Here is an 11,518-nt window from a genome sequence, read left to right on the forward strand (position 1 = left end):
TATATGACTTCTCCAACCAAGAGGACAGTAACATTTGACTGCGATACCCATTGGTTTGAATAATAACCCACCTACCTGAGTTTCAGTAACCAGGAAGGTATCTCTAGACCAAAGACAGCAAACAAGCTTTAAAACCTAGTAAAAGAACTTACACTTGGTTCTTAGTGGAGCGATGGGTTAGTGACTGAAGTGCCCAACTCTCTAATATGTTCAAATCCCATATTACCTAGTTTCATTTGAGTAATTAGATAGTATCATCAGTCTTTACACTCAAACTTGTGGCTAGAAGACGAGTACAAAACTTGCACTTTGTAAATACGTTACACTATTATTTTGATTACTACTTAGTAAGTAATTCCTACTAACATCATTCCACTAAGATCGGCACATTATTTCTTATTTTACACAGAAAACATCTTGGGTATAGTTTACATTAAGATATACTTTGTTAGGATCTATAATTTGATAGTTAAATGCAGATTTGAATACCTGGTGTTAAGGTATATGTTTTATATGAACGCTGGAGATGCTAAGCGATTGACTAAGCTGAAGTGGGTAGTATAGCGTCAAAGTATACAAATTAGTGGCTGAAGGTTAGGTACATTAATTATTCAGTTGTCGCTAATTGTGAGGAGCTTTCATTCATTTATGTCACTTAGTAGTGATAGTAATATATGTCATACAGCTTTTATGGGATGAAGTAATAAAAAAAATTAAACACTTCAAAGGAGATTCTTGTTTTCTGTAAAGTGGTTTAAGCTTACACAGGAAACAGGCAACTAGTTACTGATGTAAAGCATACGTAAAATCTTTAAAAAGAACTAACAGAAAATATTCTCGGGAGAAATAGACCAATATTATACTCAGAATAAAAACTTTATTTATGTAGGTAAGATTTCTACGAAACTATTCGCAAGATATAAAATATGCTAAGCATGAAATAAAAAGTTGTTTGAAGATTGTTTATAATAGGAATATTATACTTCTGAAATCAATGTCGAATAACTGTATGATTAATAATTCTACTTCTTATTACTGAGATCTAGTTCTAAGTCATAAACCAATATGAAATAAGATATTGTACACTATAAATATATTAAGTTTAATACAAGAAAATGGACAGATTCTAGCAAAGATTTGATTCTCGCTTGTATACAACTCCAAGAATGAAATAAAAAAGAAATATGTTTTTGGCTAACTAAATACACACACTCCCTTGTTTCAAGTCTCAATGGAATGATAATATGAACAAAAATACACTGTTCCATAGAAATCCCATAAAATCCTCTTGAAAATCTTAATTGACAAAAGTTTAATCTGCTGAAATTGAAGTAGCATAGGTAGACCATACTATAATAGATTTCTAGCCACATATTGTTTAGAAGCATTGGGTTATTGACTATGTAATAGGTTATGTAAACTAACGTGGAATAACCGAATGGCGACTGTTTACGTAGAAAAACAATTACTTAGATAGAGCTCTCTCTAGAAGGACTGACATTATAAAACTTCAAAATTGATCAAGTAAATAGATTATTTTACTTAATGAACTAACACACAAAAACGTTTACTCAAAAATAAACATAAATGGGGCATATAGATAGTAAGGCCTGTTTCTAAAATTTACTGGAAATTTTATGAATTTAGCTAACACTTTATTATATTCTTTTACTGTCTAGTGTTTCGTGGATAATACATTTCACTTGGCTCTAGGCAAATTCAAACGAGGACCGAGAGGGAACTTTGTATATTCCAATACGCCAGAACAACAAAAATTCAAGTAATCAAAAGGATTTACATAAAAATCTCCTATCTTTTATGACGAGAGTCAATCATTCAGCTACAACGTACGACCAGGCACATATATGCATCGGTCCGAGTTACCACACCTCATTAGCACAACAAGATGAACACCAAATTCATACAAGTAGTTACTTCAATGATAGTGATATATAAAAGAAAGATTGTATATAAGGACATAGTACGGGAAGAAAGAATTAGTTGGTAGAACGAAAGAAATAAAGTAATTTTAACTTCACGGTTTAAGGAAAGACAAAGAATATATACACCGACGCAACTGCGATCGATTCTGAACCATGTCATACAGTCTCCAACCATTGGTTACGATAGTCACGCGGACCCCAACCAAGTAGTCTGCATCTTCCAACATGGATAAGACCAGAAGTTAGTGACTTCAAGCACTGATGATATGTTTTGGTTTGGCCGCCCCTAACTTTCTTCCAACCATCCCCGACACTAGTCAGCATTGCGCGTCGTGGTGATCGGTGTTCAGGTATACGTAACACGCGGTCCAATCATCTCAGTTTGTGAAGAAGAGAGTTAACAAAATCATTTTAGAGGAAAGGAGGAATACGTTAATTAAAGTTTTAAAACATGGATAGTCGGTGGTTCTCAATAAAATAATAAAAAGTGTGAAGTTACGTATTAAACAACACAACAATAACTTTTGCCAATGTTCAACGCTACGAAATACCAAACATAGAATATTAGAGGGAAGAGTACAATAGGATGATAGAAACGAATAAGTAATAAATAAGATTCAAGTCGTATTTAAAATTCTAGATAGTAAAAGAGATGAGACAAATTAAATCAGTTATTCTGATTACATAAAACTGATAAGAAATATGAGGTAGGAATTACTGCTAAATGCAACTTACTTGCAACATCAGGGCGAGTTACAGTTAGGCATAACATAACAGATACCATCGCATCAACAGCATTCCCTTTGTTTTTTCGCATTATATTTAAGCCTATTTGACCACAGAAGTCATCGTCAACTGCAACAGCACCTTGAGGTACGACCTTTGTTTTACAATTAATTAGTTTAAAGTAGGCATTACCTGAGGCTGTCCAAAAATAATGCTGAAAATTAAAGCTATAGTTATAGCAGTCGATAAGACTATCACAGACAATACAACTATATTTACACCTTCAAGTCGCCACTTTTTATTCGATTCATTTGTGTTTTCTAAAATACTGTCAGTATCTTTATTGACCATAAATTCATTGTCTTCACCAAAAGGTGCTTGACGGGTCTTGGAAATGTCCGACTGAGTCAGTTCAATATCAGGATTCTTCTCTTCAGATTTACTCTCCATCGCCAAAACAAATGGGTGGGAGAATTACAATATGTGGACTTTTCTTTTTACTGTAATGGCTATAAGATAGAGTATTTGTTGTTAACACGGTCTAACGTAAGACTTAGATGTTACTTCATTCACAAACATTGTTTGTTTCAAGTTTGTTCCGGGGAAAATATTTTGAATAAATACAGTTTCGTAAAGCACCGTAACCATATTCCTAACTTGCCTTAGCTGACTTTTATCTATCTCGGAGGAAGGATTGAGATAACAAAAGAGAAAACGAGCTTGTGTCAAATCGTAAAAGTGCTGCTCAAGTGAGGCAAACAGAGGACATGGTGTTTTTAAAGCCTAGTCTTACTGATTGAGACCTTAATCTATAAAGCAATAGAGACCTCGAAAAAATCTGCGTGGCAGGACATAATCGATAAAAGGAAGTTATAGCCGACCACATTTTATGGGATTTTCGGGCATGTGAATTTCCAACGTAAGATCATGAATTGGTTTAACGTGATTGACAGGTCACAATGGAGCAGATGCATTCACTCTGTCATAAATTAGACTTTGGGTACCAAGACTGTCTTAGACTTTTAGTTTCGTGAAATCATTTATTCTTCTCGAATAACAATATCTACGTCTAATATTTTCTATCACTGGTAATGGTACTACTTTTACTACTCTAGAATTAGTCTTTACAAATTTACCACACTGTGATGCTATGATGAGGTAATTTACACCGATACATATATACTGTTTGAGGTACTTATGATTTTCATTACTTAGTTAATAAAACTCTAAAGACTGGTAAGCGTGGCGAGGTGAAACAATAGTGTGAAACTTCAATGATTCTTAAAATAATGTTCTTTAAAGAATCGTTTACCTAAACTACCTTACAAAAACGATATGTTCAAAACGAAAAATCTACCCAAATCAGGTAGAAAAAAGATTTAAATATTTTATAGACATGATGAATTCAGTTTCATCACATGATGTTTAGCAAACAGATAGTCCCCATCCAAGTAATGCTTTCTAATCGACGTGGTGAGATAAGAGTGGAAAAATAGCTTTGATCGTAATAATTAACCGTCACAAATCACAATGTCCCTTTTAATAAAGAGAAAAAAGAGAGTCCACTCATATATACACTGTGAGCCTGACCAGTATTTTTGGTTAATGCTATCATTCCATAAAGTTTTTATCACCAACTGACATGTTATAATGCAAAAAGGTTAGGGTTCGGTAATAAGAGTTAAAGTGGAGTTTTGAGTTAGGGTTTGCAAACTGAGGGCGAAGTTTCCAATATGAGTCGACGTGAGCAACGATGCAATATCTTGCCAACTTTCTGTTTACAAACTTGAGGAACTTAGGGTTGACATTTTGAGTGAGAGTAAGAAAGGGAGAACATTACCAAGCTTTACTAAACACTCGTGACCACATAGTGAGTGACACTAAGTACTTCGACACACGATACGCTTCAGAAGCAAGTATGCCAGCATCATCTAAATCTCACTTCACTGTATAACAGATATTATCATCGATTTTAAACATTTTAGGGACAAATATTGACAATTTTCACCTGGTTGGTAACATACATGTTACTTTCCACCGAACTGTGAACCTTTCGCAAAATATCTGGGGTGTTATATTAACTCCGATTGGTTAACTTAAGGCTGTAAATATATACTTTTGTCAATGGTCTTCATATACAAAACTTTGTGTAACGTACAATTTGTAAAACCCTCAGTTTGCTATACGCAAATTCCAAACTTTCAAATGGTTCAAATGGTTGTGGACGGAATAGAAGAAGCTTTCGCTTAACATGCTTCCATGTCTAGTAGCAGGGGATCACCAAATCCTCCAGGCAGGAACCTAGGTATGTTAACAATAAAAGAGGAAAAGAAATTAGTAAATCATAGTGTGATACTTTTTTTTGCCGCGCTTTTCGAACGGGAAGTTTAGTCCTAACGTGATTTGCATTTATCAAACTTTTGCTGTGTTCTTACGCAACAAAAGTACCATTTCAATTCTAAAGAATCTATCCTGAGCTATACGTTCGGTAGATTACTTTTTTTTTCTTTGAGTTTCACTATATTTAATAGTTACCTGTGGTTTTGCCTCAGCTTACTATTCGTTTTTTTTTGTTTTTCACGTATAGACTAGTTTCAGTTTATATCACTCGTTTTGTCCATTTTTGTCCGTTTTCAGTGTGCTTTTTAGTGTTTTTTTTAAAAGGTCCTAGGCTCTTGCAAGCATCTATAACATAATTTGCTTCAACACCGTCATGAAAAACTCATGCAAACGTCCGGGATGCCGTTTTGCTGTCACAACTGGCATGCAGTGCGACAACTGCAAAGGTTGGTTCCACGAAGCATGCACAGATCTGACAGCAACTGCTTACAACAGACTCAGCAAGTCAGAGCAAAAGTGGGTGTGTGTCACGTGCAACACAGACTCGTAGTCTTGCTGAGTAACATCATTGTCCTACTGACAAGTCTTCGGAACAAGTTGTCAGTTAACTTGGAATACGATAGTAAAAAAACTGATATACAAACAAGAGAGTGCAACGGACTCAAAAACAGGGATATCGATAGGTATTCCATCGATGGAGCATCCATCCACACTAACGACGACGTGTCGAGGCTCAGTACCATCATTACGTCGACGGTACTGAACTCCCTAGACAAACTCGGGTCTCCCAGCTCAGGGTCCCCGAACACAACAGTGGTTGCCAAAAACCCTGCATGTGATTCGACCCACGTTAAGAGAGCCCAAAAGAACCAGGCATCACCACCTAAGCCGAGCAACCCAAGAGTTGCTGCACGGAAAATAACTGGTAATTTAGTCGCACAGTCTACCCCCAAGACTGTTCGTCCGGTCAATAAAGAGCCCATGATTCATAAACGCACACTGACCTCCAAACAACAAGTTACTAAACCTGAACCCATCGTGAAACCTGGTAAATTAACAACAGTTCGTGACGATTCTCTCATTATCATGAACCTCGTTGACAAGCCTGATCTTCCTCTCAGTCTGCAGGACAAAAACGACAGGATGCTCTGGGGTGAATTGAACAAGAAGCTCGAACTTCCTAGAATAGAGCCTTTGACGGTCACCCGGCTCACTCGAGGAAAGGATTCTAAGCATCTAAATCACCCGAGGCTTCTCCGAGTAACACTTAAGGCTGCTACCGACGTAGAGGACGTCTTGCTAGCAAGCCACTTGCTGAAATCAGATGGTAACGTAAGAATACTGCCCGACATACCGTACTCTGAGCGCAGTATCATACGAAACGTCCCTAAAGAATCTCGTGAGAAGTTTTTCCGCGGAAGAAACATAATTGTCCAAGGTATACCGGAAAATGCAGACCCTACTCAATCAAATTCTGACATCAGGGAATGGAAATTCATCAAACAGTCCTTGAGGCTCAAACACATACTGACTCAGCATGTGACGAGAGTAGCCAAGAAGGACGGTGATCTTAGACCCCGTCTAATGAAGATAACCTTCCCATCTTCCCACATGGCGGCTGCAGTTCTGGAAGCATTTCGTGCTAATAGACGTCGATTGCCACCTGGAATCCACATGCACCCGGATAGGCCATACGAAGTTAGGACCAAGAACAAAGACAAGTTGGAGCTGACCATTCCACTTGTGGACTGTCTAAACGATAAAAAAAACGTGTAAAGGACAGGGCCTACCACCTCGGCAAACCTCACATAGGTGGGCTACCTGTCCATTCACATAAGGTTCATACAGAAAAACAGGACGAAGCTCACGCGTTCCAAATTGAAAGCATAAACTGCTTATATATGAACGCCGCGAGTCTACCAAACAAACTGGATGAACTACGTGAACTAAGCAACGCTAATAAGGCCCATCTGATAGGAATATCTGAAACATGGATATCTTCTCAGTTCTCGGACCAAGAGTTAGCATTGCCTGGGATGACTTTGTTCCGCAACGACAGAAAAACAGGAATTGGGGGCGGAGTAGCCATATACATAAGCTCTTGCTTGGAGGTGCATCAAGTTCACAACCTCGAGTTTAACAATCTTCAGGAAACCATATGGTGCTCTGTAAGATTGTCTAGTACTTCGAGGCGTCTAGTCGGAGTCATTTACAGAAAGCCAACTGCCGACGTCGAGTACGATAGTCGTATGCTGGAAGGACTATCCCGCTCTACCCGTCTCGGTTTCACACACATCCTGATTCTAGGGGACTTTAATCTCCCTAGAGTCAACTTCGCGGAACACACGTACACTGGAGGCGACAACTCAATTGAAGCTCGGTTCTTCAACCTCATCGATGACTTGGGCTTATATGAAAATGTGAGGTCGGCAACTCGTTGGAGAAACAGTCAGACACCATCGCGCTTAGACTGTGTATTCACTAACGAAGAATTCCTAGTCGACAACCTCTCAATCCTGGCTCCTCTGGGAAAGAGCGATCATGCCGTCATAGCCTTCAGTTTTGTCATCAAAACTAAGCTAAGGTATCCCAACAATAATTTGCGTTGGAATTTTAAACGGCTGAATGTGCCAGCTCTACATGACTATCTACAACAGGTGGTTTGGGATGTTCACTCTCAACTCGATATGGACGGTCATTGGGACTTCTTACTGCACACGCTCTTATGTGCTACAGACCATTCAGTTCCTCAAACGGTTCCCAAAAGCTTCAAGCCACCTACAGTAATCAAGAACCGTACCCTTCGCCTCCTAAGCCGCAAAAGGCACTGTTGGGCGGAATACAAACGAACTGACAACGATGGAGCGTATAGGCAATATAAACATATCAGGAACACGTGCACGAAGGCTATAAGAGAAGACAGGCTTCAGTACCAAACAAAGCTTATGGACAAATTCGCCTCTAACCCTAGAAGCCTATTCCGTTATGCAGCCTCTCTTCGTCAAGCCAAAACAGGAGTTTCTCAACTGCTAGGTCTTAACGGCCCGACCAACAACGATGGCGACGCCGCTAACCTTCTGGCGGCACATTACTCTCAAACATTTCAACCGGCTGACATCAACTTTATTGACGACAGTCTCATCTCCAACTCCACAGGACTCTCCGAAGTGAACCTAAGCGCTGACTTGGTGTTCCGGAAATTGCAGCACTTAAGATTAGACACTTCTCCTGGCCCGGATATGGTTCATCCTGCCATACTGAGGGAGGCAGCCTCAATCCTGGCAACGCCGCTTAGCGTGATGTTTTCACACTCGCTTAGCCTAGGCAAATTACCGGAAAACTGGAAGTTGGCTCACATCACACCAATTTTCAAAGGTGGTCGACGCAATGAACCTTCAAGTTATCGGCCGGTGGCTCTTCTGTCATTACCTTCAAAACTCATGGAGTCCCTGATATGCGACGGTTTAAATGACTATCTACTGTCCTTAAATTTCTTCTCACCCCAACAGCATGGTTTCAGGAAGGGTTACTCTTGTATAACCAACCTGCTGACTGCGGTGGACAGATGGACAAGCATCCTCGATCACAAGGGAAGGTTGATATTATCTACCTAGATTTCTCAAAAGCTTTTGATAAGGTTAACCATACATGTCTTATCAATAAGCTCCAACGATTGGGTATCAGACCACCTCTAATCGATTGGCTCACTTCATACCTGAAAAATCGACACTTTAAGGTTAGGGTTAATTTCACTTTATCTCAGGCTATGGAATGTCCTAGTGGGGTCCTCCAGGGCTCAGTACTAGGACCTCTTCTCTTCTTGATCTACATAAATGATCTTCCTCAACAGGTAACGTCAGACTTACTACTTCTTGCCGACAACGTGAAACTTTGGAGAGAGATACGCAACCAAGGCGATATACAGGCACTTCAGGAGGATTTGACTCGACTTCAAAGTTGGGCAGACGATAACGGACTTACCTTTAACACTTCAAAGTGTAAGGTAGTCCATCTGCGACATGTCGCAAACTACAGTTACAACTTAGGAAACTCCTCTCTAGTAGTATCCCAAGTCGAAAAAGATTTAGGAGTCCTGGTGCCCCATGACTTAAAGTCTTACGCTAACTGTGACAAAAATGCCTTCCGAGCAAACCTTGCACTGGTAACGTTGAAGCGCATTTTTGGACAGTTTGACGGACGAACTTTCCATACAATCTTCAATAGTTTCATCCGTCCCCATTTAGAGTACGGAAACATAGTACCCCCCTCACTCCATAAGGACAAGGTCACTTTGGAGCGTATCCAACGGCGAGCTACGAAATCAGTTCGAGGACTCAAATCTAAGCCTTACGAAGAACGCCTCCGTTCACTAGACCTTTACCCACTAGAATATAGGCGTCTTAGAGGTGATTTACTAATGGCTTATAGTATTCTTAACACTTCTGGACATCCTCTTAAACACCTACTTAAGCTTAGTTCGAATAATAATCTAAGGGGTAACACCCAGAAACTGGAAACACAACATAGCAAGACGGAATGTAGACACAACTTCTACTCCTTAAGAGTTGTCAAAAGCTGGAATTCGCTGCCGGCCGAGCTAGTTCAAGCGACTTCTCAGGAGTCCTTCAAGAGGCAACTTGACCTATTCTTAAGGACCAAGGACAGCATCACATTATGATTTACCAATTTCTTTTCCTTTTTTATTGTTAACATACCTAGGTTCCTGCCTGGAGGATTTAGTGATCCCCTGCTACTAGACACGGAAGCCTGTTAAGCGAAAGCTTCTTCTATTCCGTCCACAACCATTTGAACCATTTGATACTATCCTTAGTCCTTAAGAATAGATCAAGTTGCCTCTTGAAGAACTTCTGGGAAGTCGCTTGGACTAGCTCGTTCGGCAGCGAATTCCAGCACTTGACAACTCTTAAGGAGTAGAAGTTGTGTCTACAGTCCGCTCTGCTATGTTATGTCTCCAGTTTTTGGGTGTTACCTCTTAGGTTAGTGTTGGAACTAAGTTTAAGTAGGTGTTTGAGAGGATTTCTAGAAGTGTCAAGGATACTATAAGCCATCAGAAGGTCACCTCTAAGACGTCTATACTCTAATGGGTAAAGATTAATTGAATGGAGGCGCTATTCATAAGGTTTCGTGACTCGCCGTTGGATACACTCCAGGGTGTCCTTATCCTTTTGGAATGAGGAGGGAAATACTATGTTTCCGTACTGTAAATGGGGACGGATGAAACTATTGAAGATTATATGGAAAGTTTTTCCGTCAAACTGTCCAAAAATGCGCTTCAATGTTACCAGTGCAAGGTTTGTCATAGTTAGCGTAAGACTTTAAATCGTAGGGCACCAAGACTCCTAAATCTTTTTCGACTTGGGATACTACTAGAGAGGAGGTACCTAAGTTATAACTGTAGTTTGCGACATGTTGCAGATGGACTACCTTACACTTTGAAGTGTTAAAGGTAAGTCCGTTATCGTCTGCCCAACTTTGAAGTCGAGTCAAATCCTCCTGAAGTGCCTGTATATCGCCTTGGTTGCGTATCTCTCTCCAAAGTTTCACGTCGTCGGCAAGAAGTAGTAAGTCTGACGTTACCTGTTGAGGAAGATCATTTATGTAGATCAAGAAGAGAAGAGGTCCTAGTACTGAGCCCTGGAGGACCCCACTAGGACATTCCATAGCCTGAGATAAAGTGAAATTAACCCTAACCTTAAAGTGTCGATTTTTCAGGTATGAAGTGAGCCAATCGATTAGAGGTGGTCTGATACCCAATCGTTGGAGCTTATTGATAAGACATGTATGGTTAACCTTATCAAAAGCTTTTGAGAAATCTAGGTAGATAATATCAACCTTCCCCTTGTGATCGAGGATGCTTGTCCATCTGTCCACCGCAGTCAGCAGGTTGGTTATACAAGAGTAACCCTTCCTGAAACCATGCTGTTGGGGTGAGAAGAAATTTAAGGACAGTAGATAGTCATTTAAACCGTCGCATATCAGGGACTCCATGAGTTTTGAAGGTAATGACAGAAGAGCCACCGGCCGATAACTTGAAGGTTCATTGCGTCGACCACCTTTGAAAATTGGTGTGATGTGAGCCAACTTCCAGTTTTCCGGTAATTTGCCTAGGCTAAGCGAGTGTGAAAACATCACGCTAAGCGGCGTTGCCAGGATTGAGGCTGCCTCCCTCAGTATGGCAGGATGAACCATATCCGGGCCAGGAGAAGTGTCTAATCTTAAGTGCTGCAATTTCCGGAACACCAAGTCAGCGCTTAGGTTCACTTCGGAGAGTCCTGTGGAGTTGGAGATGAGACTGTCGTCAATAAAGTTGATGTCAGCCGGTTGAAATGTTTGAGAGTAATGTGCCGCCAGAAGGTTAGCGGCGTCGCCATCGTTGTTGGTCGGGCCGTTAAGACCTAGCAGTTGAGAAACTCCTGTTTTGGCTTGACGAAGAGAGGCTGCATAACGGAATAGGCTTCTAGGGTTAGAGGCGAATTTGTCCATAAGCT

The 11,518-nt window shown here is 40.1% G+C and overlaps 1 protein-coding gene across 1 annotated transcript in view; it reads right to left on the reverse strand.

Annotated features, from left to right (window-relative positions):
- Positions 1-5,060, reverse strand: part of GGT7_1 (Glutathione hydrolase 7) — a 58,228-nt gene extending 53,168 nt beyond the window's left edge. Inside the window, exons 1-2 of the mRNA XM_051215432.1 lie at positions 2,862-5,060; positions 2,679-2,823 (exon numbers count right to left, since the gene is read on the reverse strand). Of these exons, the coding sequence (XP_051065935.1) occupies positions 2,679-2,823; positions 2,862-3,119 (403 nt within the window). The 5' untranslated portion in view covers positions 3,120-5,060. The remainder of the gene's footprint in view (positions 1-2,678; positions 2,824-2,861) is intronic.
- Between the last annotated feature and the right edge of the window lie 6,458 nt (positions 5,061-11,518).

Source organism: Schistosoma haematobium, chromosome 4, assembly GCF_000699445.3.
Source record: "Schistosoma haematobium chromosome 4, whole genome shotgun sequence".
NCBI lineage: Eukaryota > Metazoa > Platyhelminthes > Trematoda > Strigeidida > Schistosomatidae > Schistosoma > Schistosoma haematobium.